Genomic DNA, 25,785 nt, shown 5'->3' with positions numbered 1-25,785 from the left:
CAGCGCAGAGCGGCTTCCGCTCGCGGGACTGGGGGAGCGGCCCGCCCTGCCTGGCGCCTGCGCGGTGCGGCCGGGAGGACCGGGCAGCACAGAGCGGCTTCCGGCGGCGGCGCGGCGGCGGCACTGCGTTTCCGGGCGGCGGGAGCGGGAGCGGGAGCGGGCGGCGATGCCGGAGATCGAGCTGCAGCATGTGGTGTCGGTCAGCAGCTCCGACCCGGTGAGCGGGCGCGGGCGCCGGCGCCGGGCGGCTCCACGGCTCCGGGGGGCGGCGGCGGGGGGCGGCTCCACTGTCCCGGGCTGCGGGGGGGGGGCGGGAAGGCCGCTCACGGGGGGCGTGGCCGTCACGGGGGGCGTGGCCGAGGGCGGAGCCCGCCTTCTTCCTTGGGAGTGGGCGGGGCGGTTGGCTCCATCGTGAGGGGGTGGGGCCATAGAAAAGGGGGCGGGGACAGACCTGGGGGCGGGGCTACGCGGGGGCGGGGCCAGCCCAGCTGCGTGGGACCATCCAAGGGATGGGGGGGGAGACAATGGGGGCGTGGCCATCCCGAGGGGGCGTGGCCTCCCGAGAAGGGGCGGGGTTGTGCCGAGGGGGCGTGGCCACCCCTGTGGGCATGGCCGTTCCTACCTGGGACGCTGTGGGGGAAGCTGGCGGCCATCTTGTTTGGGGGAGGAGGCCGAGGAGGGGGCGTGGCCGGGCCGGGGGGCGTGGCCAGACAGAGGGGGCGTGGCTCTGAGGCCCCGCCCCCAGACCCACTGCGCCGAGAACCTGCTGCGACCCGAGAGCTACCGGCCCTGGCGGGGGGCCCGGGCGGGCGAGCGGCAGATCTGCGTCGTCCTGCAGGTGCCCCGGACGCCTGGGCCCTCTGGGGGGGGGCGGGGGGGCTCCCCCGGACGCCTGGGCCCCCCATGGCGGGTTCCCGGACGCCTGGGCCCCTTCTGAGGGGCGTCCCCGGACCCCAGGGCCCGTGGGGGTGGGGGGAGGGGGACACCGGGGCCCCTGGGGGGAGCGGGGGGGGGGTCCTCGGACACCTGGGCCCCTTGGGGCAGGTCCCCGGACTCCTGGGCCCCTCATAGAGGCTCCCCGGACACCCGAGTCCCTTTCGAGGGGCGTCCCCGGACGCCTGGGCCCCCGGGGGTGGGGGTGGGCAACCTTCCCCGGACGCCTGGGCCCCTCACGGTGGGTTCCCGGACGCCTGGGCCCCTTGAGGTGTCTCCCCGGACTCCTGGGCCCCCCAGGGCAGGTCCCCGGACGCCTGGGCCCCTCGTGGGAGTTTCCCAGACACCCGGGTCCCTTTTAAGGGGTGTCCCTGGACTCCTGGGCCCCCCCGTTCCCCGGACGCCTGGGCCCCTTCAGGTGGCTCCCCGGACGCCTGGGCCCCCGGGGGTGGGTTCCCCAGACACCTGGGCCCCTTGGGGTGGCTCCCCAGACGCCTGGGCCCCCGGGGGTGGGTTCCCCGGACGCCTGGGCCCCCTGGAACAGGTTCCCCGGACTCCTGGGCCCCTTGGGGTGGGTTCCCGGACGCCTGGGCCCCCAGGGGTGGGTTCCCCAGACGCCTGGGCCCCCTGGGGTGGGCTCCCCGGACGCCTGGGCCCCTTTTAAGGGGTCTCCCCGGACTCCTGGGCCCCCTGTTCCCCGGATGCCTGGGCCTCTCGTAGGGCTCCCCAGACGCCTGGGCCCCTTGGGGTGGCTCCCCGGATGCCTGGGCCCCCCGGTGGGGGGGACGTTTCCTCCCCCCTACCCCAAACCAAGCCGGGGGCGGGGGGGGGGTCAGCACGAGCCCATCGCTGACCCCTGCCCCCCCCCCCGCCCGGACGCCGGGGCCCCGCAGTTCGCGCGCGAGGCCCGGGTGCAGCGCGTGGAGGTGGGCAACGACGGCTCGGCCTTCGTGGAGGTGCTGGCGGGGGCGGCGGCGGCGGCACCGGGCGACGCCTTCGAGGTGGGTCCCGGGGGGGGGTCCCGGGGGGGGGGGGGGTCGCGCCCCCCCTGACCCCCCCTCTGCCCCCCCCCCCCCCAGGTGCTGCTGCCGGCGGCGGCGCTGCTGACGCCTGCGGAGAGCCGGGCGGGGACGGGGCTGCGGCGGGTGCGGGTCTTCGGCCCCGGGGCCTTGGCGCCCGCCGCCGCCCGCCGCCCCTGGGACCGCGTCAAGGTGGTCTGCAGCCAGCCCTACTGCCAGGTGGGGCCCCCCCCGGACGCCTGGGCCCCGCCCCCCGGACGCCTGGGCCCTTCCCCTGGACGCCTGGGCCCTTTCCCGGACGCCTGGGCCCCTTTCCCGGACGCCTGGGCCCTTTCCCGGACGCCTGGGCCCCGCCCCCCGGATGCCTGGGCCCCTTCCCCGGACACCTGGGCCCCGCTCCCCGGACGCCTGGGCCCTTCCCCGGACGCCTGTGCCCCGCCCCCCGGACGCCTGGGCCCCGACCCCGGACGCCTGGGCCCCTTCCCTGGACGCCTGGGCCCTTCCCCGGACGCCTGGGCCCTTCCCCGGACGCCTGGGCCCCGCCCCCCGGACGCCTGGGCCCTTCCCCCGGACACCTGGGCCCCATTTCCGGACGCCTGGGCCCCACCCCCCGGACGCCTGGGCCCTTCCCCAGATGCCTGGGTCCCTTTCCCGGACGCCTGGGCCCTTCCCCGGACGCCTGGGCCCCTCCCGGACACCCCCTGGGACCCCCCCGGACGCCTGGGCCCCTCCCGGACACCTGGGCCCTTCCTGGGACACCTGGGCCCTTCCCAGACGCCTGGGCCCCTTCTGGGTGGTTGGGCCCGTTCCCCGGACGCCTGGGCCGCTCCGGGACACCTGGGCCCCTCTCGTCCCGGACGCCTGGGCCCCCCACAGACACCCGGGTGCCCGGGAGGGTGATGGGGCCCCGGACGCCTGGGCCCGGGGTGTGGGGGGAGGGGGCTGCCCGGACGCCTGGGCCCCTCATGGGGCGGCGGGGGGAGGTGGGGGGGGATCCCGGACGCCTGGGCCCCGCCCGGACGCCTGGGCCCCTGCCGCCCCCCCGCAGACCCGGCCATTCGGCCTCTCCTTCCTGCGCTTCCACTCCCCCGCCGAGAGCGAGGAGCCGCCCCCGGCCCCGGTGAGCTGCCCCATAGCTGCCCCATAGCTGCCCCCCCCACCCCATAGCTGCCCCCCAACTGCCCCCCCACCCCATAGCTGCCCCCTAACTGCCCCCCGCGCCCCATAGCTGCCCCCGGCCCCAGTGAGCTGCCCCATAGCTGCCCCATAGCTGCCCCCCAACTGCCCCCCCCACCCCATAGCTGCCCCCGGCCCCAGTGAGCTGCCCCATAGCTGCCCCCCAACTGCCCCCCCGCCCCATAGCGGCCCCCCCCGCGCCCCATAGCTGCCCCCGGCCCTGGTGAGCTGCCCCATAGCTGCCCCCCCGCCCCATAGCGGCCCCCCCGTGCCCCCCAACTGCCCCCCCCGCGCCCCATAGCTGCCCCCGGCCCTGGTGAGCTGCCCCCCAACTGCCCCCGGCCCCAGTGAGCTGCCCCATAGCTCGCGCAGACCCCCAACTGCCCCATGGCCCCATAACTGCCCCCCATAACCACCCCCAGCCCCATAACTGCCCCCCCAGCCCCCCATAACAGCCGCCCATGACACCCCCAGCCCCATAACTGCCCCCCATAACCACCCCCAGCCCCATAACTGCCCCCCCAGCCCCCCATAACTGCCCCCATGACACCCCCAGCCCCACAACTGCCCCCGTGACACCCCCAGCCCCATAACTGCCCCCCCATAACCACCCCCAGCCCCATAACTGCTCCCGTGACGCTCCCGTGACACCCCCAGCCCCATAACTGCCCCCCCATAACCACCCCCAGCCCCACAACTGCCCCCGTGACACCCCCAGCCCCATAACCGCCCCCCATAACCGTCCCCCCCCCCCAGGTGAGGCGCCTGGGCCCCTTCACGGTGCGGGAGGAGGACGGCGGCGAGCGGCGCCCCGGGGCCCTCTTCTACCGCCGGGGGGGGCCGGCCCCCCCCCCAGGTGCGCCGGACGCCGGGGCCCCTCGTGGGGGGGGGCCAGGGGATGCCCGGACGCCGGGGCCCCTCGGATGTGGGGGGGGACTCTGGGGCCCCTTGGACACGGGGGGGGGGGGCAGGGGACGCCCGGATGCCGGGGCCCCTCGGGGTGGGAGGGGGGAATGCCCGGATGCCGGGGCCCCTCCTGGGGGGGGGGAATTCCCAGACGCCGGGGCCCCTCGGACACCTGGGCCCCTCGTGGGGGGGGGGGGAATGCCCGGACGCCTGGGCCCCTCGGACACTTGGGCCCTTTGGTGGGTTGGGGGGGGGCGCCCAGACACCTGGGCCCATCGCTGGGAGGAGGGGACGCCCGGACACCGGGGCCCCTCGGACACCTGGGCCCCTCGGGGAGGGGGATGCCTGGGCCCCTCGGATCCCTGGGCGGGGGGGGAATGATGCCCGGACGCCTGGGCCCATCCGGATGCTTCCCGGACGCCTGGGCCCCTCGAGGGGGGGAGGAACTGGGTCACCCAAGATCCCAGGGCGGGGGGGGGGGGGCGGAAAACACACAGGGGCCGGGACGCCTGGGCCCCGCCCGGACGCCTGGGCCCCTCTCACCTCTCTCCCCCCCCCCCCCCCCAACAGCCGCCCCCCAGGAAGCCGCCGGCCCCAGCTACGCCGTGGCCACGCTGCAGGCCAGCGCCAGCGAGGCCCCCCCGGGCCCCCCCCGGCCCCCCAAGGTAGGGCCCAGGCGTCCGGGCGGCGGCGGCGGGAGGGGGCCCGGGCGTCCGGGCGGCGGCAGGAGGGGCCCAGGCGTCCGGGCGGCCTCATCACCGCCCTCCCGCAGAGCCCGGCGGCCGCCAAGAGGAAGCTGGAGGCGGCGGAGGCCAATGGCGGGGCCGAGAAGGGGGCGGGGCCCAAAGCCGGACGCCTGGGCCCGCCGGGGCTGCCGTTGGCGGGCGTCGTGGTGGTGCTGAGCGGCTTCGAGAACCCGCTGCGCGGGCGCCTGCGCGACGCCGCCCTGGCCCTGGGCGCCGGCTACCGCCCCGACTGGACCCCCGACAGCACCCACCTCGTGTAGGCGAAGGGGCCCAGGCGTCCGGGGAGGGTCCTGGGGTCTGGGAGGGGCCCCGGTGTCTGGGGAGGGTCCTGGGGTCTGGGAGGGGCCCAGGCGTCCGGGGGGGGCCCAGGAGTCAGGGGAGGGGTCCTGGGGTCGGGGAGGGGCCCAGGCGTCCGGGGAGGGGTCCTGGGGTCTGGGAGGGGCCCAGGCGTCCGGGGGGGGCCCAGGAGTCAGGGGAGGGGTCCTGGGGTCTGGGAGGGGCCCAGGCGTCCGGGAGGGACCCAGGAGTCCGGGAGGGGCCCAGGCATCCGGGGGGGGCCCAGGAGTCCGGGGAGGGGTCCTGGAGTCTGGGAGGGGCCCAGGCGTCCGGGAGGGACCCAGGCATCCGGGGAGGGGTCCTGGGGTCTGGGATGGGGCCCAGGCGTCCGGGGGGGCCCAGGAGTCCGGGGAGGGGTCCTGGAGTCTGGGAGGGGCCCTGGGGTCTGGGATGGGGCCCAGGCGTCCGGGAGGGGCCCAGGCATCCGGGGAGGGTCCTGGGGTCTGGGAGGGGCCCGGGCGTCCGGGAGGGGCCCAGGCATCCGGGGAGGGTCCTGCGGTCTGGGATGGGGCCCAGGCGTCTGGGCGGTTCCGAGGTGTCCGGGAGGGGCCCAGGCGTCCGGGGAGGGTCCCAGGCATGTGGGAGGGGCCCAGGCGTCTGGGGAGGGTCCTGGGGTCTGGGAGGGGCCCAGGCGTCTGGGAGGGGCCCAAGCGTCCGGGGAGGGTCCTGGGGTCTGGGATGGGGCCCAGGCGTCCGGGGGGGGCCCAGGCGTCCAGGCAGGTCCCAGGCGTCCGGGAGGGGCCCAGGTGTCCCAGAGGGGCCCAGGCGTCTGGGGAGGGACCCAGGCGTCCGGGAGGGGCCCAGGCGTCCGGGAGGGACCCAGGCGTCCGGGAAGGGACCCAGGAGTCCGGGGCGGGTCCCAGGCGTCCGGGCGGGTCTGAGGTGTCCAGGAGGGGCCCAGGCATCCGGGAGGGGCCCAGGCGTCCGGGAGGGACCCAGGCGTCCAGGCAGGTCCCAGGTGTCCGGGGGGGGCCCAGGCGTCCGGGAGGGGCCCAGGCGTCCAGGTGGGTCCCAGGCGTCCGGGCGGGTCTGAGCTGTGCAGGAGGGGCCCAGGCGTCCCCGGCCCTGGGTGGACCCCGCCCGCCCGCAGGAGCGCCTTCCCCCGCACCCCCAAGGCCGCCCGGGCCCGGGTGCAGGGCGGCCGCGTCGTCGGCCCCGCCTGGATCTGGGACTGCCAACGCCAGCGGCGCCGCCTGCCCTGCGCCCCGTGAGTGGGCGGGGCCGGGGGCGGGGCCTGGGAGGGGGACACGCCCCCATGGGGGGTTGGGCCTGGGAGGGGGACATGCCCCTGGGGGCGGGGCTTGGGGTGGACACGCCCCCCCCCGGGATGGGGTCGGGGGGGGGAGACACCCCTGGGGTGTGGGGGGAGGCTGGGGGCGGGGGCTGGGGGCTGGACACGCCCCCTGGGGCGGGGCTTGGGGAGGACACGCCCCCTGGGGGGTTGGGCCTGGGGGCTGGACACCCCCCCAGGGGGTGGGGCTTCTGGGATCTACCCTGGGGGGCGGAGCCTGGAGGAACCTGCTTGAGGGGGTGGGGCTTGGGGAGGCCACACCCCCATGTGGGAGGGGCTAGTGGAGGGGTTCACATGGGGAGGAGCTTGGGAGGCCACACCCACCAGTGGGAGGGGCTTGTGGGGAGGCAACGCCCACAATGGGAGGGGCTTGTGTGTGTCCGTGGGGGGCGTGGCTTAAGGGGAACTTGCTCACGGGGTGGCCACACCCCCTGGTGGGAGGGGCTTGGGGAAGCCACACCCCCAGGGGTTGCAATGCATTGTGGGTAACTGCTTCTCTCCCCCCCCCCCCCCCCAGGTACCTGCTGGAAGGATCCGGCTCCGCCTCCTCCGGCAGCGAAGGGGAGGAGCCTGCGGAGGCCCCGCCCCCGCCCCGCCCCCGCCGCCCCCGCAAGGTGGGGGAGGGGCTCCCGGAGCCCCCGGGGGGGAGGGGATGGGGCGGGTCCCGGACGCCTGGGCCCCTCCCGGACGCCTGGGCCCCTGCCGACACCCCCCTCCCTCTTGCAGAGCCCCCCCCCGGCGGAGCCCGGCCCCTCGGCGACCCCCCCCCGCGCCGACGACCCCCCAGGTAGGAGAGGGCCCCGGCGTCCGGGCCCCGCCCCCGCCCGTCCCCCCCCCTCAGCGAGGGGCCCAGGCGTCCGGGAGCCACGGCCCGTCCCTTCCCCCGCAGAGGCGGACGCCGAGGAGTCGGGCGACACCGAGGACGAGCTGCGGAGGTGAGCGCCGCCCGGACGCCTGGGCCCCGCCCCGGACGCCTGGGCCCAGCCTCGCCGTTCCCTCCCCCCTCCCCCCCCCCGCAGGCTGGCGCCGGCCCCCCCCCCCGAGGACGACCCCTACGGCGGCTCCACGGACGAGAACACGGACAGCGACGAGCCCATCCCCCCCCTGCCGGGTACGCCCGGACGCCGGGGCCCCTCTGGGACGCCTGGGTCCTTCCCTGGACACCTGGGTCCCTCCCAGACGCCTGGGCCCCTGTGGGACGCCTGGGCCCCTCCCGGATGCCTGTGCCCATCCCCAGGACGCCTGGGCCCCCCCCCAGACACCTGGGTCCCTCCCCGGACGCCTGGGCCCCCCCTGGACACCGGGGCCCCTCCCGGACGCCTGGGCCCCTCCCCCGGACCCCTGGGCATCTGGGTCCCTCCCGGACGCCTGGGCCCTTTCTAACTGTCCTTCCCCCCCCCAGATTTCTTCGAGGACAAAACCTTCTTCCTCTACGGCGACTTCGCGGCCCCCGAGCGGCGCCTGCTGCAGCGCTACGTCACGGCCTTCGGCGGGTACGGAGGGGCCCCGGCGTCCGGGGGGCCCCGGCGTCCGGGGGGGCGGGGCGCGGGCGCGGGCTCCGCCCACTGCCCCCCCCATTTGTGTCCCCCCCCCCCCCCCCCCGCAGAGCGCTGGCTCCCTACATGAGCGAGGAGGTGACGCACGTGGTGACGGCGCAGGACTGGGACGAGACCTTCGAGGAGGTGAGGACGCCGGGGCCCCTGCCCGGACACCTGGGCCCCTCCCGGACGCCTGGGCCCCTCCCTGGACTCCTGGGCCCCTCCACAGTCTCCTGGGCCCCCCCCGGGCACCTGGGCCCCCCCCCGGACGCCTGGGCCCCCCCCCGGACGCCTGGGCCCCCCCCGGACGCCTGGGCCCTTCCCGGACACCTGGGCCCCTCCCAGACACCTGGGTCCCCCCCCGGACACCTGGGCCCCTCCCTGGACTCCTGGGCCCCTCCACGGTCTCCTGGGCCCCCCCCGGATGCCTGGGCCCCCCCCGGACGCCTGGGCCCCTCGCAGGCGCTGGACGTGAACCCGTCGCTCTCCTTCGTGCGGCCCCGCTGGGTCCTGGCCTGCGGCGAGCGGCTCCGGCTGGTGCCACCGCAGCCCTTCGCCGTCGTCCCCCGCGCCTGAGGCGTGTCCAGGCGTGTCGAGGCGTGTCATCGCCGCGTGTCATCGCGTGTCGCCGCGTGTCGTCACGTGTCATCGCGTCTCACCCCGTTTTGGGGCGTTTTCACAGGAATTAAAACAGTTTTGGTAAAGCAGCGTGGTGTTTGGGCGGGGGCAGTGGGGCCCAGGCGTCCGGGGCTGCCTCCACCTGGGCCCCTCCCGGACGCCTGGGCCCTTCCCGGACACCTGGGCCCCTCCCGGACGCCTGGGCCCCTCCCGGACACCTGGGCCCTGGGTGAACTGTGGCCCCGCCCCCTTCCTAGCTGGACTTTGCCCTCGGGGCGGGGCCGCCCGGACGCCTGGGCCCACACCCGGGGCAGAGCCTGGGCAGCGCCCCACGGGAGGCCCCTCCCCCCCAAAAGGGCCCAGGCGTCCGAGTCCCCCCCCCCATGAGGCCCCTTTAAGGCCTTTGGCACCGCGAGGGTTAACGGAACCCGGAAGCGGCGCTTCCTGCCGCACGCAGCCAATCAGGAGCCGGGATCCCCCGCGGCCGCGGCGGCGGTTTGAATCCTTAAAGGGGCCGCGCGGGGGCAGCCGATGGAAGCGGCGAAGTGGGCCCCACGGCCCTGTGGCGTCGCCCCTTTAAGCGGCGGCGCCTCCTTCCTGGCCTTAAAGCGGGCGCGCGGCGCGGCGCCGGCTCGCGCGGAGGGAGCGGCGCGGTGGGGCCCACGGCGGGCGGCGTCGCCGCTTTAAGCGCCGCTTCCGCGGGGGGTCCTTAAAGGGGCCGCGGCGGCGGCGGGCGGCGGCAGAGGCGCCATGTGGGGGCGACGCGTCGCGGCGGCGCTGCGGGCGCTGGGGCCGGCGCGGGGCTACGGGACGGGGCGGCGCCTGCTGCTGCGGCAGGTGGGGGCGGCCGGACGCCTGGGCCCCCCGGGGTCGGGGGGGGACGGGACGCCTGGGCCCCTCGTGGGGGGAGGGGGGGCACTCGGACGCCTGGGCCCCCGGAAGGAGGAAGTAGCCGGACGCCTGGGCCCCTCGGACGCCTGGGCCCGCTAGAGGGCAGCAGGGTGCGGGGGGAGGGGGGTGTCCCGGACGCCTGGGCCCCTTGGACGCCTGGGCCCCCGGGAGCAGGGGTCACCCGGACGCCTGGGCCCCTGCTGGGGGTTGCGGGGGGGAGGGGAGCGTCACTCGGACGCCTGGGTCCCTTCGGGGACAGCGATGGCCGGATGCCTGGGCCCCTCCCGGACGCCTGGGCCCCTCCCGGACGCCTGGGTCCCTGAGTGAATAGAGGTGGCCGGACGCCTGGGCCCCTCTCTGGACGCCTGGGCCCTTCTGTGAACACCCCTGTCCCCTCCCGGACTCCTGGGCCCCTCCCGGACGCCTGGGCCCCCTCCCCATCCTCCTGGGTCCATCCCGGACACCTGGGCTCCCCTTGCCTGGACTCCTGGGCCCCCCGGATGCCTGGGCCCCTTCCATCCTCCCGGGTCCCCCCTGTCTCCCAGACTCCTGGGCCCCTTTCAGACATCTGGGCCCCTCCTGGATGCCTGGCCCCCCCCCCCCGGACACCTGGGCCCCCCCCGGACGCCTGGGCCCCCCGGACGCCTGGGCCCAGCTGAGACGGGGGCGGGGGGCAGCTGTTCGAGGTGCGCTCCTGCACCTACACCTACCTGTTGGCGGACGCGGACTCGGGCGACGCCGTCGTCATCGACCCGGTGCTGGAGACGGCGGCCCGCGACACCCAGCTGCTGCGTGAGCTGGGGCTGTGCCTGCGCTACGCCGGTGAGCCGGACGCCTGGGCCCCCCCGGACGCCTGGGTCCCTCCCCGGACGCCTGGGCCCCTCCCGGACGCCTGGGCCCCCTCCCGGACGCCTGGGCCCCTCCCGGGACGCCTGGGTCCCCCCCGGACGCCTGGGCCCCTCCCGGACGCCTGGGCCCCCTCCCGGACGCCTGGGCCCCTCCCGGACGCCTGGGTCCCCCCAGGACGCCTGGGCCCCTCCCGGACGCCTGGGCCCCCTCCCGGACGCCTGGGCCCCCCCGGGACGCCTGGGTCCCTCCCGGACGCCTGGGCCCCTCTGGGACACCTGGGTCCCTCCCGGATGCCTGGGTCCCTCCCGGACGCCTGGGCCCCTCTGGGACACCTGGGTCCCTCCCGGATGCCTGGGTCCTTCCTGGACGCCTGGGTCCCCCCCCGGACACCTGGGCCCACACTGCCACGCGATGAACACGCAGTGAACACGTGTGACCTCACGTGTGCCCCAGAGTGACCCCGCACTGCCGCACGTGACCCCCCCCATGTCCCCCCACTGTGAACACGCACTGCCCCGCGTGACCCCGGGCCCTGAACACGCGTGTGCCCGCAGTGAACACGCACTGCCCCGCGTGACCTCATGCACTGAACACGCGTGTGCCCGCAGTGAACACGCACTGCCCCGCGTGACGTCATGCACTGAACACGCGCTCACACGCGTGTGCCCGCAGTGAACACGCACTGCCACGCGGACCACGTGACGGGCTCGGGGGCGCTGCGGGCGGCGCTGCCCGGCTGCCTCTCCGCCATCTCGCGGGCCAGCGGCGCCCGGGCCGACCGGCTGCTGGACGACGGCGACCGCCTGCGCTTCGGCGCCTTCGTGAGCCGGACGCCTGGGCCCCTGGGGGGGGGGACCTGGACGACTGGGCCCTTGGTGGGGGGGGGCATGCCTGGGCCCCTGGGGGGGGGACGCCTGGGCCCCTGGGGGGGACACCCGGACGCCTGGGCCCCTCAGGGGCGACACCCGGATGCCTGGGCCCCTGGGGGGGGGGACGCCTGGGCCCCTCGGGGGTGACACCCGGACGCCTGGGCCCCTGGGGGGGGGGGGGGAACGCCTGCGCTTCGGCGCCTTCGTGAGCCGGACGCCTGGGCCCCTGGGGGGGAACTGGGACTCCTGGGCCCCTGGGGGGGACATCCGGACACCTGGGCTCCCGGGGGGGGAACTGGGACGCCTGGGCCCCTGGAGGGGGGGGACCTGGACGCCTGGGCCCCTGGGGAGGGGGATGCCTGGGCCCCTCAGGGGCGACACCCGGACACCTGGGCCCCTCGGGGGAGGCACTGGGACACCTGGGCCCCTCCAGGAGGACGCCTGGGCCCCTGGGGGGGGCACCCGGATGCTTGGGCCCCTTGGTGGGGGGGGGACGCCTGGGCCCCTCGGGGATGGGGGACGCCTGGGCCCCTTTAGAGAGGGCCACCCGGACGCCTGGGCCCCGGGTGCGGTGTGGGGGTGCCGGGGGGGTGCCGACCCCCTCCCCGGACGCCTGGGCCCCCCCGGACGCCTGGGCCCCCCGGCAGGAGCTGGAGGCGCGGGCCTGCCCCGGGCACACGCCGGGCTGCGTCGCCCTGGTGCTGGACGACGAGACGATGGCGTTCACGGGCGACGCCCTGCTCATCCGCGGCTGCGGCCGCACCGACTTCCAGCAGGGCAGCGCCGGGGGCACTGGGGGGCACTGGGAGGCACTGGGAGCTGTGGGGAGGGGGCACTGGGGGAGACTGGGGACACTGGGAGGCACTGGGAGGGAGTGGGGGGCACTGGGAGCTGTGGGGAGGGGGCACTGGGAGGCACTGGGGAGCACTGGGAGGGGGTGGGAGCTGTGGGGAGGGGGCACTGGGGGAGACTGGGGACACTGGGAGGCACTGGGAGGGAGTGGGAGACACTGGGGGGCACTGGGAGGGAGTGGGAGCTGTGGGGAGGGGGCACTGGGAGGCACTGGGGGGGACTGGGAGGCACTGGGAGCTGTGGGGAGGGGGCACTGGGAGGCACTGGGGGGCACTGGGAGGGAGTGGGATCTGTGGGGAGGGGGCACTGGGGGGCACTGGGAGGGGGTGGGAGCTGTGGGGAGGGGGCACTGGGGGGCACTGGGAGCCGTGGGGGGGCACTGGGAGGGACTGGAAGGCAGTGGGGGGAATTGGGAGGCACTGGGGGCACCGGGAGGCACTGGGAGCTGTGGGAGGGGGCACTGGGGGGACTGGGAGGACCCAGGAGGTTACTGGGAGGGACTGGGGACACTGGGAGGAACCATGAGGGCACTGGGAGGACCCGGGGCGTTACTGGGAGGATCCAGCAGGGCACTGGGAGGACCCAGGGGGGCACTGGGAGGCACTGGGAGGACCCAGGGGTTACTGGGAGGCACTGGGGACACTGGGAGGACCCAGGGGGGCACTGGGAGCGCCCCGCCCCACCCGTTACCATGGCGACAGCGCCCCTCCCCCACAGGGCGTGGCCTCTCCCCTCACGGCCGCCGCCGGGCGCGGCGCGCGCGTTGCCAAGGCCGCGCGTTGCTAAGGCCGCCGGTTGCCATGGCCACGCGTCGCCGCGCCGCGCGGTCGCCATGGCCACGGGGGGGCGGGGCCGCGCGGTCGCCATGGCCACGGGGCGGCGGCGGCGCGCGTTGCCACGGCCACGGGCACGGTCGCCATGGTAACCCGCCCCCCCCCCCCCCCGCAGGGTGCGCGCGCACGCTGTACCGCTCGGTGCACGAGCGGCTCTTCACGCTGCCCGGGAGCTGCCTGGTCTACCCGGGGCACGACTACACCGGTGCGGGGGGGCCGGGGGGGTAACAGGGCTGGGGGGGGAATAACAGGGCGGGGGGGGGGAATAACAGGGCTGGGGGGGGTCTCTGCCTCATTTTGGGGTGAAATAATGGGATTTGGGGGCAGATAATGGGGCTGGAGGGGGTAAATAACAGGGCTGGGGGCAGATAATGGCCCCGGGGGCACGTGCTGGGGGTGGGGGGGGCAAATAACGGGGCTGGGGGGGTAAATAATGGGGCGGGGGGGGAAATAACGGGGCTGGGGGGCAGATAAGGGACCTGGGGGGGTAAATAATGGGGGTCGGGGGTATTTGCCCCATTATTGGGGGAAATAACGGGGTTGGGGGGCAGATAATGGGGCTGGGGGGGCAAATAAGGGGCTGGGGGGGCAGATACGGGGCTGGGGGGGCAAATAATGGGCCTGGGGGGGCAAATAAGGGCACTTGGATGGGGGGAAATGGCGGCTGGGGGCAAATAACGGGGCGGCAGGGGCAGGTTTTCGCCCCCCCCCGGGGCAGTTTTCGCCCCCCAGCAGCGTTTTTGCCCCCCCCGGGGCAGTTCCACCCCCCCGGCAGCGTTTTCTTGCCCCCCCCCAGGGCAGACGGTGTCGACGGTGGGGGAGGAGCGGCGCCTGAACCCCCGGCTGCGCCTGAGCGCCGACGCCTTCGTGGCGCTGATGGAGGGGCTGCAGCTGCCCCCGCCCCGGCTCATCGGTGGGGACGCCGGGGCCCCCCCCGGACGCCTGGGCCCCCCCCCGGACACCTGGGTCCCTTCCCGGACACCTGGGCCCCCCCCGGACACCTGGGTCCCTCCCCAGACACCTGGGTCCCTTCCCGGACACCTGGGCCCCCCCCCGGACGCCTGGGCCCCCCCCAGACACCTGGGCCCCTTCCCGGACGCCTGGGCCCCCCCCCGGACACCTGGGTCCCTTCCCGGACACCTGGGCCCCCCCCGGACACCTGGGTCCCTCCCCAGACACCTGGGTCCCTTCCCGGACACCTGGGCCCCCCCCCGGACGCCTGGGCCCCCCCCAGACACCTGGGCCCCTTCCCGGACGCCTGGGCCCCCCCCAGACACCTGGGTCCCTTCCCGGACACCTGGGCCCCTTCCTGGATGCCGGGGCCCTCCCCAGACACCTGGGCCCCCCCCCGGACACCTGGGCCCCCCCCGGACACCTGGGTCCCTTCCCGGACACCTGGGTCCCTTCCCGGACACCTGGGCCCCCCCCCGGACGCCTGGGCCCCCCCGGACGCCTGGGCTCCTCCTGGACACCTGGGCCCCTTCCCAGACTCCTGGGCCCCTCGGACACCTGGGCCCCTCGGATGCCTGGGCCCATGGCGGGGGGCGGCATGGAGGGACCCCGGACACCTGGGTCCCTTGTCGGGGGGGGGGGGGGAGGGGGGGTGTCCCGGACGCCTGGGCCCCCCCCCCCCGGGTCTGACCCGCCCCCTCTCTCTCCACAGATGTCGCCGTCCCGGCCAATCGCCGCTGCGGGCTGCAGGACGTCAGCGCCTAGCCCCGCCCCCCGCGCTAGGCCCCGCCCCCTGGGCTCGGCCCCGCCCCCCGGGCTCGGCCCCGCCCCCCGCGCCGGGACTCCTGGGCCCCCCCCCCGAGTCGGGGGGGTTTTTTGGCTTCGCAAATAAAAACGTGTCGGAACAAGGCGGCTCCGGGCGCTGTTTGGGGCCCGGACGCCTGGGCCCGCTCCGCCCTCCCCCCCCTCCTCCTCCCCGGGGACCCAGGCGTCCGGGCGGGGCCCGGGTGGGGCCCAGGCGTCCCCGCCCCCCCCGCCAACCCCTGGAAAGGGCCCAGGTGTCCCGGGAGGGGCCGGTTCCCACGGGAAAATCCCGCCCCGGCGCCACGGGCGGGCGAGACCCGGCGAGTCCGGGCAGGGCCCAGGCGTCCGGGGGGGCCCAGGCGTCCGGGGAGGGCCCAGGCATCCGGGAGGGGCCCAGGCATCCGGGAGGGGCCCAGGCGTCCGGGACTGGCAGCTCCCACCCGGACTCCTGGGTCCCACGGGGCGGGGGGAGGGGGGGGAAGGGGGGGTTGCCACTCCCGGACGCCTGGGCCCCTGGGCGGGCCCGAGCTGCCCCCGGGGTGGTGACGTCACCGGGCCGAGGCCCCGCCCCCCCCATCCACGCTGGCCCCAGCTGAGCCGGTGAGCGGGGGCCGGACGCCTGGGCCCCTCCCGGATGCCTGGGCCCCTCCCGGACACCTGGGCCCCTGCCGGACGCCTGGGCCCTTCCTGGACACTTGGGACCTTCCCGGACGCCTGGGCCCCTCCTGCCACGTCTGCCCCCCCCCCCGGCGCTGCCCTCTGACCTTTGACCCCGGCGCCGCCATGGTGCCCCAGGACGCCGCGACCCCCGACCCCCCCTCGGGGGAGGAAGAGGTGAGGGGGGGGAGGGGGGGACTGGGAGCACTGGGAGGGAACCGGGAGCACTGGGGGGGTGAACTGGGAGCACTGGGAGTCACTGGTTTCCCCCCCCCCCCAAAGGCCGAGCCGCCGCCCCGGAGCGACACCGACGCGGCCGCGCTGCAGCTGCAGGGCCTGAGCCTGCAGGTACCCGGACGCCTGGGCCCCTCCCCGGGGACACCCGGACGCCTGGGCCCGTTGTCAAGGGTCACCCGGACGCCTGGGCCCCTTCCTGGGTCCAGGCTCGGGGGGTGGGAATGGCCCCCCCCCCCCCGGCCCCGGACGCCTGGGCCCCCTCCAGGGCCCAACCCGGCCGACTGGTCCTGCCAGGGCGGCGCCGCGGGGGCGGGAGCGGCCCGGACGCCTGGGTCCCTTCCCCAGGTGCCCACGCTCCCAGCATGCCCCGCGGCACCCTTGGCATCGCTCCCAGCATGCTTTGCGCCCATTTCCCCCCCGCCCCGATCCCTTGTGGGGGGGGGGGCAGCGGGGGGGGGGGGTTGCTCTTGGAGGGGCCCAGGCGTCCGAGGGACCCCGGCGTCCGGCTCTTGCCGCAGGACGAGGCCCCGCGCGAGGAGCAGCTGCAGCGTCGCCGCCCCGAGGCCCCGAGCGAGAGCCGGAGGCAGGAGGTGAGGGCCCAGGCGTCCGGGGGGGGACCCAGGCGTCCGGGGAGGGGCCCAGGTGTCCGGGGGGGGGCCCAGGCATCCGGAAGGGCCCAGGCGTCCGGGAGGGACCCAGGCGTCTGGGAAGGGGCCCAGGCGTCCGGGAAGGGCCCAGGCATCGGGGAGGGACCCAGGCATCCGGGAAGGGGCCCAGGCGTCCGGGAAGGGCCCAGGCGTCCGGGAGGGACCCAGGCGTCCGGGAAAGGACCCAGGCGTCCAGGAAAGGGCCCAGGCGTCCGGGGAGGGGCCCAGGCGTCTGGGATGGACCCAGGCGTCCGGGAAGGGGCCTAGGCATCCCGGGGGGGCCCAGGCGTCCGGGGGGGCCCAGGCGTCCGGGAGGGACCCAGGCGTCCAGGAGGGACCCAGGCATTCTGGAAGGGCCCAGGCGTCCGGGAGGGGCCCAGGCGTCCGGGAGGGGCCCAGGCGTCCATGAAGGGGCCCAGGCGTCCGGAAGGAGCCCAGGCGTCCGGGAGGGACCCAGGCGTCCGGGAGGGGCCCAGGCGTCCGGGATGGACCCAGGCGTCCGGGAAGGGGCCTAGGCATCCCGGGGGGGCCCAGGCGTCCGGGGGGACCCAGGCGTCCGGGGATGGACCCAGGCGTCCGGGAAAGGGCCCAGGCGTCCGGGAGGGGCCCAGGCGTCCGGGATGGACCCAGGCGTCCGGGAAGGGGCCTAGGCATCCCGGGGGGGCCCAGGCGTCCGGGGATGGACCCAGGCGTCCGGGAAAGGGCCCAGGCGTCCGGGAGGGACCCAGGCGTCCGGGAAAGGGCCCAGGCGTCCGGGAGGGGCCTAGGCGTCCGGGATGGACCCAGGCGTCCGGGAAGGGGCCTAGGCATCCCGGGGGGGCCCAGGCGTCCGGGGATGGACCCAGGCGTCCGGGAAAGGGCCCAGGCGTCCGGGAGGGACCCAGGCGTCCGGGCGCCCGCAGGCCGTGGGGCAGCTGGAGGGGACCCTGCGCTGCCTCGAGGACCTCGAGTTCCTGCGGCTGGAGCGCGAGAGCCGCCGGCCGGAGCCATCGGAGACCTCGGGGACCTCGGGGACGTCGGTGACGTTGGGGACATCGGTGACGTCGGTGACGTCGGGGACATCGGGGACATCGGTGACGTCAGCGGTGGCCCCGGGCCTGGGTGGCCGCTCCCAGCACCAGGTAGCACCAGCCCGATCCGGGGGGGGGCACCGGATCCGGGCCGGGTTTTGTGCCGAACCCCCGAGGGGCCCCGATCCGGGGGGGGGGGTCGATCCGGGCCGGGTTTTCCCTGGGGGTGTCGTTCCCCCCCCCCCCCAAAAGGGACCCAGGCGTCCGGGGGGGCCCAGGCGTCCGGGCCCCCCCCAACCGCTTTCTCCTCCCCCCGCCCCAGGACGAGACCCTCCTGGCCCAGACGAGCCGCCCCCCCGGGGGGGCAGTGGGGAGCCCCCCCCCAACAGCAGCCAGGAGCTCACCAAGGTGAGGAGCCCCGGACGCCTGGGCCCCTTCCCGGACGCCTGGGCCCCCCCCGGATGCCTGGGCCCCCCGGACGCCTGGGCCCCTCCCGGACACCTGGGCCCCTCCTGGACGTCTGGGCCCTTCCCCGGACACCTGGGCCCCCCCCCGGATGCCTGGGCCCCCTCCCGGACGCCTGGGCCCCTCCCGGACACCTGGGCCCCTCCCGGACGCCTGGGCCCCCCCCAGACGCCTGGGCCCCTCCCCGGACACCTGGGCCCCCCCCGGATGCCTGGGCCCCCCCCCGGACGCCTGGGCCCCCCCCCGGATGCCTGGGCCCCCTCCTGGACACCTGGGCCCCCTCCCGGATACCTGAGCCCCTCCCGGACGCCTGGGCCCCCCCCCAGATGCCTGGGCCCCCTCCCGGACACCTGGGCCCCTTCCCGGACACCTGAGCCCCTCCCGGACGCCTGGGCCCCCCCCAGACGCCTGGGCCCCTCCCCGGACACCTGGGCCCCCCCCGGATGCCTGGGCCCCCCCCCGGACGCCTGGGCCCCTCCCGGATGCCTGGGCCCCTGGGGGCGGTGGGGGGGGGGGGTAGGGGCTCCCCCCCCCCCGGACACCTGGGCCCCCCCGGACGCCTGGGCCCCCGCAGCTGCTGTTCAGGCACCGCTCGGCGCGGGAGCTCATCGTCCTGGGCCCCGACCAGCGCGACCCGGCCTGCGTCTTCGCCCTGCGCAGCTCCGTCCAGGTGCCCCCCCGGCCCCCCCCCCAAATAACCCCCCCCGACACCCCCAAATACCCCCCGACACCCCCCCAAATAACCCCCCCGACACCCCCAAATACCCCCCGGCCCCCCCCCAAATAACCCCCCGACACCCCCAAATACCCCCCGACACCCCCCAAATACCCCCCGGCCCCCCCCCAAATAACCCCCCCGACACCCCCCCGACACCCCCAAATACCCCCCGACACCCCTCAAATACCCCCGGGAGCCCCCGAATGCCCCCCCTCCTCCCCCAGCACCCACAAACACCCCCCCGGGGACCCCCCCAGGACCCCAGATCCCCCCCATGGGACCCCCAGGACCCCCCCAGGCCCCCCAAATCCCCCCAAGACCCCCGAGGACTCACCCAGGACCCCCAAATGCCCCCCCGGGACCCCCCCAACCCCTTAAATCCTTCCCAGGCCCCCCCCAGGACCCCCGATTACCCCCTAACACCCCCCCAGACCCCCAAATCCCCCATGGGACCCCCCAGACCCCCCAGGAACCCCCTGACCCCCTCCAGGACCCCCCCAGGACCCCCAGTTACCCCCTGGGACCCCCCCAGATCCTCCCCAGGACCCCCAGCGACCCCCCAGCGACCCCTACCCCCCCCAGACCCCCCAGGACCCTCCCTGAGCCCCTCAGACCCCCCTCAGGGACCCCCTGGGACCCGTGGGACCCCCCCCAGACCCCCTGACCCCCCCCGTTCCCCCCCCGGGACCCTTCAGGGACTCCCCCCGGGACCCCTGGGACCCCCCCCCGACCCCCTGACCCCCCTGGACCCCCCTGTTCCCCCCCCAGACCCCCCTGACCCCCCCGTCCCCCCCCCCCCCAGGGCGCCTTCGGGCTGCAGCGGGCCGGGAGCCTCCCGCGGCGCCGGGGGGAGCGGGGAGCCCCCCCCCCCCGCCCGGCCCCCCGGCCCCGCTCCCACCACGGCACCGGTATGGGGGGCTGGGGGGGTCCTGGGGGGGATTTGGGGGTATTTGGGGGGTCCTGGGGGGGGATTTGGGGTCCTGGGGGGGTCTGGGGGGGTAATTGGGGGGATTTGGGGGTATCTGGGGGGTCTTGGGGGGTTTCCAGGGGGTCCTGGGGGGGTCTGGGGGGGTAATTGGGGAGCATTTGGGGGGATTTGGGGTCCTGGGGGGCAGCTGGGGGGATTTGGGGGTTCCTGGGGGGGGATTTGGGGTCCTGGGGGGGTCTGGGGGGATAATTGGGGGGGCATTTGGGGGCATTTGGGGTTCTGGGGGCAGCTGGGGGGGTCCTGGGGGGCCCAGGGAGGACTTGGGGGGCGCTGGGTGGGATATGGGGGGCCTGGGGGGGTCTAGAGGGGCCCTGGGGGGGATTTGGGGGTCCTGGGGGTCCCGGGGGGGGGATTTGGGGGCCCTATGGGGGGTCCATGGGGTATTTGGGGGTCTGGGGGGGTTGGGGGGGGTTCTGGGGGGGTCTGTGGGGCATCTGGGGGGATCTATGGGGGATTTGGGGGTCCGGGGGGGTCTGGGGGGCTCCATGGGGTGTCGCCCCCCCCCCAGGCCTCCTGGCCCTGCCGCTGCCCCCCCCCACGGCGCTGCCCCCCGACGCCTACAGGTGAGTCCCGCTGCCCCACGGCTGCCCCATGGCTGCCCCCCGGGACCCCTAACTGCCCCCCAACCCCTGACTGCCCCCCCAGACCCGTAACTGCCCCCCCGGGACCCCTGACTGCCCCCCAACCCCTAACTGCCCCCCCAGACCCATAACTGCCCCCCAACTGCCTCCCTGGGACCCCTAACTGCCCCCCCGGACCCCTAACTGCCCCCCAGACCCATAACTGCTGCTCCAGGACCCCTAACTGCCCCCCAGACCTCTAACTGCCCCCCCAGACCCATAACTGCCCCCCAACTGCCCCCCTGGGACCCCTAACTGCCCCCCCGGACCCCTAACTGCCCCCCCAGACCCATAACTGCTGCTCCAGGACCCCTAACTGCCCCCCCAGACCTCTAACTGCCCCCCCAGACCCATAACTGCCCCCCAACTGCCCCCCTGGGACCCCTAACTGCCCCCCCGGACCCCTAACTGCCACCCTGAGACCCCTAACTGCCCCCCCAAACCCGTAACTGCCCCCCCAGACCCATATCTGCTGCTCCAGAACCCCTAACTGCCTCCCTGGGACCCCTAACTGCCCCCCCAGACCCCTAACTGCCCCCCAGACCCATAACTGCTTCTCCAGCCCTATAACTGCATTCTCTGCCCCATAACTGCCCCCTAACTGCCCCCCCGGACCCCCAATTGCCCTCCTTGGACCCCTAACTGCTGCCCCAACCCATAACTGCCCCCCCCAGACCTATAACTGCCCCATAGTTGCCCCCTAACTGCCCCCCAACTGCCCCCCGGGACCCCTAAGTGCCCCCCCAGACCCCTGAGTGCCCCCCAGACCCCTAATTTCCCCCCCCAGACCCCTAACTGCCCCCCCCGAACCCCTAACTGACCCCCCCGGACCCCTGATTGCCCCCCCCGGGATCCATAAGTACTCCTCTGGGACCCCTAAGTGCCCCCCCAGCCCCCTAAGTGCCCCCCCAGCCCCCTAAGTGCCCCCCCCCCGCAGCGCCTGCCTCCACCTGGCCGAGATGGAGCGACGGGTGCGGGAGGCCCTGGCGGAGCGGGAGCGGCTGCTGCAGGCCCGGGTAGGGCCCAGGCGTCCGGGGAGGGGCCCAGGTGTCCTGGGGGGGCCCAGGCGTCCGGGAGGGGCCCAGGTGTCCGGGGGGGGCCCAGGTGTCCGGGAGGGACCCAGGTGTCCGGGGAGGGGCCCAGGCGTCCGGGAGGGTCCCAGGCGTCCGGGAGGGGGCCCAGGTGTTTGGGAGGGGCCCAGGCGTCCGGGGGGGGGCCCAGGTGTTTGGGAGGGGCCCAGGCGTGCGGGGGGGGCCCAGGCGTCTGGGGGGGCCCAGGCGTCCGGGAGGGGCCCAGGCGTCCGGGGGGGGCCCAGGCGTCCGGGAGGGACCCAGGCGTCCGGGAGGGGCCCAGGTGTCCGGGGAGGGGCCCAGGTGTCCGGGAGGGGCCCAGGTGTCCGGGGGGGGCCCAGGGGTCGGGGGGGGCCCAGGCATCCCGGGGGGGCCCAGGCGTCCGGGAGGGGCCCAGGTGTTTGGGAGGGGCCCAGGTGTCCGGGGGGGCCCAGGCGTCCGGGGGGGGGCCCAGGTGTTTGGGAGGGGCCCAGGCATCCGGGAGGGGCCCAGGCGTCCGGGGGGTGCCCCCTGCCCACCCCAATTCCCCAGAGGGGAGGGGCTAAAGGGGGTGGAGCCAGCATGCTGTGGGCGGGGCCTGGGAGGGCGGTGAGGGCGGGGCCTGGGCTGGGGGTGGGGCCTCACCTCGCCCCTCCCCCCCCCAGGAGGCCCGACGAGCGGCCAAAGCGCAGCCCCCCCCGCCCCCCCCGGAGCCGCCGGCGCCCCCCGCCCCCGAGGTGAGACCCCCCCCAGTCCCCCCCAGTGCTCCCAGTCACCCCCCCAGTCCCCCCCAGTGCTCCCAGTTACCCCCCAGTCACCCCCCAGTGCTCCCAGTTACCCTCCAGTCACCCCCCCAGTCACCCCCCCAGTGCTCCCAGTTAACCCCCCAGTCACTCCAGTGCTCCCAGTTACCCCCCCAGTTACCCCCAGCCACCCCCCAGTGCTCCCAGTTAACCCCCCAGTCACCCTAGTGCTCCCAGTTACCCCCCCAGTTACCCCCAGCCACCCCCCAGTGCTCCCAGTTACCCCCCCCAGTTATCCCAGTGCTCCCAATTCCCCCTCCCGTTACCCTCCAGTTACCCCCAGTGTTCCCATTTACCCCCAGTCCCCCCCCAGTGCTCCCAGTCCCCCCCAATCCCCCCCCCCAGTTACCCCCGTGCTCCCAGTTACCCCTGCAGCTACCCCTCCCAGTTACTCCCCAGCCCTCCCCAGTTACCCCAGTGCTCCCAATCACCCCCTACTCCAGCCTCCCCCCCATTCTTGGGGGCTCCCCATTGCCGGGTGTGCGGGTGACACGTCACGGTGTTGCCGGGTGTCTCCGGGTGTTGCACACAGGCGGTGCCAGACCTCCAGATTGGGGGGGGGTGTCACAACCCCGAGACACATGGGGGCATGCGGGTGTTGCCTCACCGGGGGCTGTTGGGGAGACGGGTGTTGCCGGGTGTCTCCGGCTATTGCGCACAAGCGGCGCCAGACCTCCATATGGGGGGGGGGTGTCACAACCCCAAGACACATGGCGGCATGCGGGTGTTGCCTCACCGGGGGCTGTTGGGGTGACGGGTGTTGCCGGGTGTCTCCGGCTGTTGCGCACAGGCAGCACCAGACCTGCAGCGACTGTTGCAGGCGGTGTGTGTGCGGGGGGGAGACACAACGCCGCGGCCCCGGGACACGCGGTGGGGTGTCGCGGCGCGGCGGTGCTGACAGGCGGCCGCGGGTGTTGCGCACAGGCGGCGCTGGACCTGCGGCGGCTGTTGCGGGCGCGGGGGCACAGCCCCGAGACGTGCGGGGACGTGCGGGTGACGGCGGGCGCCTGCCGGGGGCCCCTCACCAAGATGGGGGGTCGCATCAAGACCTGGCGCCGACGGTGGTTCCTGCTCGACCGCCCCCGCCGACTGTTGGCCTACTACGGCGGTGCGGGGCGACCCCCAAGTGGGGGGGGGCAACTTGGGGGGCTGGGGGGGGGTCTGGCTGCTATAGGGGGGCCCTGACACGGGGGGGACCCCAATTTGGGGGGTTTTGGGGGGCTCTGGAGGGTCCCACATCCTCTATGGGGGGCTGGGGGGGCAACTTGGGGGTCTGGGGGGTCCCCTGGCTGCTATAGGGGGGCAACTTGGGGGGCTGGGGGGTCCCCTGGCTGCTATGGGGGGCCCTGACATGGGGGGGACCCCAATTTGGGGGGGTTTGGGGGGCTCTGGAGGGTCCCACGTCCTCTATGGGGGGCTGGGGGGGCAACTTGGGGGGCTGGGGGGGGTCTGGCTGCTATAGGGGGGCAAATTGGGGGGCTGGGGGGTCCCCTGGCTGCTATGGGGAGCCCTGACATGGGGGGGGACCCCAATTTGGGGGGTTTTGGGGGGCTCTGGAGGGTCCCACGTCCTCTATGGGGGGCTGGGGGGGCAACTTGGGGGTCTGGGGGGGTCCCCTGGCTGCTATGGGGGGCCCTGACACGGGGGGGGAACCCCAATTTGGGGGGTTTTGGGGGGCTCTGGAGGGTCCCACGTCCTCTATGGGGGGCTGGGGGGGGGACACCCCAACTTGGGGGTCTGGGGGGGGGCTCTGTCCTCTATGGGGGGCAACATGGGGGTCTGGGGGGGCCCTGGCTGCTATGGGGGGGACATGGGGGACCCCAACATGGAGGGTCCCAACGTGGGAGGTTGGGGTTGACCCAAACTTGGGGGGTTTTGGGGGGGGGTCTGGGGGCTCCCTTGGCCTCTATGGGGCGGGGGGGGGATGCCGAGCGTCGGGGCTCGCCGTGGGGCGCTGACCCCCCCCCCCCCGCCGTGTCCTGCCCCATAGACAAGGAGGAGACGAAGCTCAAGGGCGTCATCTACTTCCAGGCCATCGAGGAGGTCTACTACGACCACGGGCGGGCGGCCTGCAAGGTGGGGGGCTATGGGGCGGGGGGGGTCCCTGTGGGGCGGGGGGGGGTCCTGTGGGGCAGGGGGGGTCCTGTGGGGCAGGGGGGGTTCCTGTGGGGCTGGGAAGGGGCCGTGGGGCTGGGGAGGGGGGTCTCTGTTGGGTTGGGGGAGCTACAGGGGTCTGGGAGGTCTCTATAGGTCTGGGAGGTCTCTATGGGTCTGGGAGGTCTCTATGGGTCTGGTGGGGGGTCTGTATTGGTTGGGGGGACTCTATGGGGTCTGGGAGGTCCCTATGGGGTCTGGGAGGTCTCTATGGGTCTGGTGGGGTCTCTATGGGGTCTGGGAGGTCTCTATGGGTCTGGTGGGGGGTCTGTATTGGTTGGGGGGACTCTATGGGGTCTGGGAGGTCCCTATGGGGTCTGGGAGGTCTCTATGGGGTCTGGGAGGTCTCTATGGGTCTGGTGGGGTCTCTATGGGGTTCGGGAGGTCCCTATGGGTCTGGGAGGTCTCTATGGGTCTGGGAGGTCTCTATGGGGTCTGGGAGGTCCCTATGGGTCTGGGAGGTCTCTATGGGTCTGGTGGGGTCTCTACAGGGTCTGGGAGGCCTCTATGGGTCTGGTGGGGTCTCTATGGGGTTCGGGAGGTCCCTATGGGCTCTGGGAGGTCCCTATGGGGTCAGGGAGGTCCCTATGGGTCTGGGAGGTCTCTATGGGGTCTGGGAGGTCTCTATGGGTCTGGGAGGTCTCTATGGGTCCGGGGGGTTCCTATGGGGTCAGGGGTGTTCCTATGGGTCTCTGTGGGTCCGAGGGGGTATCTATGAGGCCAGGGGGTCCCTATGGGTCAGGGGGTCCCTATGGGGTCAGGGGGTCTCTATGGGCTCTGGGAGGTCCCTATGGGGTCAGGGGGTCCCTATGGGTCTGGGAGGTCCCTATGGGCTCTGGGAGGTCCCTATGGGGTCAGGGAGGTCCCTATGGGGTCAGGGGGTCTCTATGGGCTCTGGGAGGTCCCTATGGGGTCAGGGGGTCCCTATGGGTCTGGGGGTCCCAATGGGGATCTGGGGGGGGTTGTCGCCGCCGTGGGTCCCGCCGTGGGGCCGACCCCCGCGTCCCGCAGAGCCCCAACCCGCGCCTGACCTTCTGCGTGAAGACCTACGACCGCCTCTTCTGCCTGGTGGCCCCCAGCGCCGAGGCCCTGCGCATCTGGATGGACGCCGTCCTCGCCGCCGCCCGGGGCGACGGCCCCCCCTGAGCCCGGGGGGGCCCTGGGCGGCGGCGGGGACCCCGGAAACGGCATCGGGGACCCCAAAAACCCCCAGAAACGGCATCGGGGACCCCCAAAACCCATCGGGGACCCCGGAAACGGCATCGGGGACCACAAACCCCCCCAGAAATGGCATCAGGGACCCCAAAACCCCATTGGGCACCCCAAAAACCCCATTGGGGACCCCAAAAACCCCCCGGAAACACCATCGGGGACCCCAAAAACCCCCAAAAATGGCATCAGGGACCCCCAAAACCCATCGGGGAACCCGGAAGCGGCATCGGGGACCCCAAAAACCCCCAGAAATGGCATCGGGGACCCCCAAAACCCATCGGGGAACCCAGAAACGGCATCGGGGACCCCAAAACCCCATTGGGGACCCCCAAAAAAACATCCGGGACCCCCAAAACCCCCGGAAACACCATCGGGGACCCCCCAAAAAACCAAAAATGTCATTGGGGACCCCAAAAACCCCATCGGGGACCCCAAAAACCTCCGGAAACCCCGTCGGGGACCCCAAAAAAAACCAAAAATGGCATCGGGGACCCCAAAAACCCCATCGGGGACCCCAAAAACACCATTGGGAACCACGGAGATACCGCCAAGGACCCCAAAACACCATCGGGGACCCCAGAAATGGCATCGGGGACCCCAAAACCCCGTTGGG

The 25,785-nt window shown here is 75.2% G+C and overlaps 3 protein-coding genes across 10 annotated transcripts; all 3 read left to right on the top strand.

The window, feature by feature from the left end:
* Positions 1 to 60: 60 nt before the first annotated feature.
* On the top strand, positions 61 to 8,649 carry XRCC1 (X-ray repair cross complementing 1). 2 transcript variants are annotated; one of them, XM_064504484.1, is made up of 16 exons: positions 61 to 217; positions 746 to 838; positions 1,827 to 1,934; positions 2,013 to 2,171; positions 3,001 to 3,072; positions 3,885 to 3,984; positions 4,605 to 4,699; positions 4,807 to 5,036; positions 6,207 to 6,323; positions 6,925 to 7,021; positions 7,134 to 7,194; positions 7,297 to 7,342; positions 7,427 to 7,518; positions 7,810 to 7,900; positions 8,014 to 8,089; positions 8,408 to 8,649. In XM_064504484.1, the coding sequence occupies exons 1-16, from the start codon at positions 167 to 169 to the stop codon at positions 8,519 to 8,521; spliced, it is 1,602 nt and encodes a 533-aa protein (XP_064360554.1). In that variant the 5' UTR covers positions 61 to 166; the 3' UTR covers positions 8,522 to 8,649. The 2 variants fall into 2 exon arrangements, with proteins under 2 accessions (XP_064360554.1, XP_064360553.1); XM_064504483.1 differs by lacking the exon at positions 7,427 to 7,518.
* Positions 8,650 to 9,192: 543 nt separating this feature from the next.
* Positions 9,193 to 14,716, top strand: ETHE1 (ETHE1 persulfide dioxygenase). The gene is made up of 7 exons (XM_064504492.1): positions 9,193 to 9,400; positions 10,132 to 10,276; positions 10,976 to 11,124; positions 11,820 to 11,949; positions 12,973 to 13,062; positions 13,654 to 13,770; positions 14,521 to 14,716. Exons 1-7 carry the CDS (start codon positions 9,314 to 9,316, stop codon positions 14,571 to 14,573), a joined length of 771 nt encoding a protein of 256 aa, XP_064360562.1. The 5' UTR covers positions 9,193 to 9,313; the 3' UTR covers positions 14,574 to 14,716.
* Positions 14,717 to 15,205: 489 nt separating this feature from the next.
* PHLDB3 (pleckstrin homology like domain family B member 3) lies at positions 15,206 to 25,246 on the top strand. Of its 7 annotated transcripts, XR_010386951.1 has the most exons (12): positions 15,206 to 15,446; positions 15,552 to 15,617; positions 16,025 to 16,096; positions 17,056 to 17,274; positions 17,486 to 17,571; positions 18,203 to 18,298; positions 19,149 to 19,254; positions 19,843 to 19,897; positions 20,892 to 20,970; positions 21,669 to 21,740; positions 22,731 to 22,914; positions 23,797 to 23,882. XR_010386951.1 is itself a non-coding variant. In XM_064504489.1 (11 exons), exons 1-11 carry the CDS (start codon positions 15,396 to 15,398, stop codon positions 25,104 to 25,106), a joined length of 969 nt encoding a protein of 322 aa, XP_064360559.1. In that variant the 5' UTR covers positions 15,206 to 15,395; the 3' UTR covers positions 25,107 to 25,246. The 7 variants fall into 7 exon arrangements, 3 of the variants coding, with proteins under 3 accessions (XP_064360559.1, XP_064360558.1, XP_064360560.1); XR_010386952.1 differs by lacking the exon at positions 15,552 to 15,617; XR_010386953.1 differs by lacking the exon at positions 18,203 to 18,298.
* The last annotated feature ends 539 nt before the right edge of the window (positions 25,247 to 25,785 follow it).

This window comes from Dromaius novaehollandiae, unplaced genomic scaffold (assembly GCF_036370855.1).
Source record: "Dromaius novaehollandiae isolate bDroNov1 unplaced genomic scaffold, bDroNov1.hap1 HAP1_SCAFFOLD_111, whole genome shotgun sequence".
In the NCBI taxonomy this organism is placed as follows: Eukaryota; Metazoa; Chordata; class Aves; order Casuariiformes; family Dromaiidae; genus Dromaius; species Dromaius novaehollandiae.
This window is presented reverse-complemented; position numbering and strand designations above follow the sequence as displayed.

Coding starts and splice junctions, on each gene's coding strand:
- XRCC1 (XM_064504483.1), top strand. CDS start 167: ATGCCGGAGATCGAGCTGCAGCATGTGGTGTCGGTCAGCAGCTCCGAC. Junction 1,935..2,012: donor CACCGGGCGACGCCTTCGAG/GTGGGTCCCGGG, acceptor CCCCCCCCCCAG/GTGCTGCTGCCGGCGGCGGC. Junction 5,037..6,206: donor CCCGACAGCACCCACCTCGT/GTAGGCGAAGGG, acceptor GCCCGCCCGCAG/GAGCGCCTTCCCCCGCACCC.
- ETHE1 (XM_064504492.1), top strand. CDS start 9,314: ATGTGGGGGCGACGCGTCGCGGCGGCGCTGCGGGCGCTGGGGCCGGCG. Junction 11,125..11,819: donor GCCTGCGCTTCGGCGCCTTC/GTGAGCCGGACG, acceptor GCCCCCCGGCAG/GAGCTGGAGGCGCGGGCCTG. Junction 11,950..12,972: donor CCGCACCGACTTCCAGCAGG/GCAGCGCCGGGG, acceptor CCCCCCCCGCAG/GGTGCGCGCGCACGCTGTAC.
- PHLDB3 (XM_064504488.1), top strand. CDS start 15,396: ATGGTGCCCCAGGACGCCGCGACCCCCGACCCCCCCTCGGGGGAGGAA. Junction 15,618..16,024: donor TGCAGGGCCTGAGCCTGCAG/GTACCCGGACGC, acceptor CTCTTGCCGCAG/GACGAGGCCCCGCGCGAGGA. Junction 19,255..19,842: donor CCGCTCCCACCACGGCACCG/GTATGGGGGGCT, acceptor CCCCCCCCCCAG/GCCTCCTGGCCCTGCCGCTG.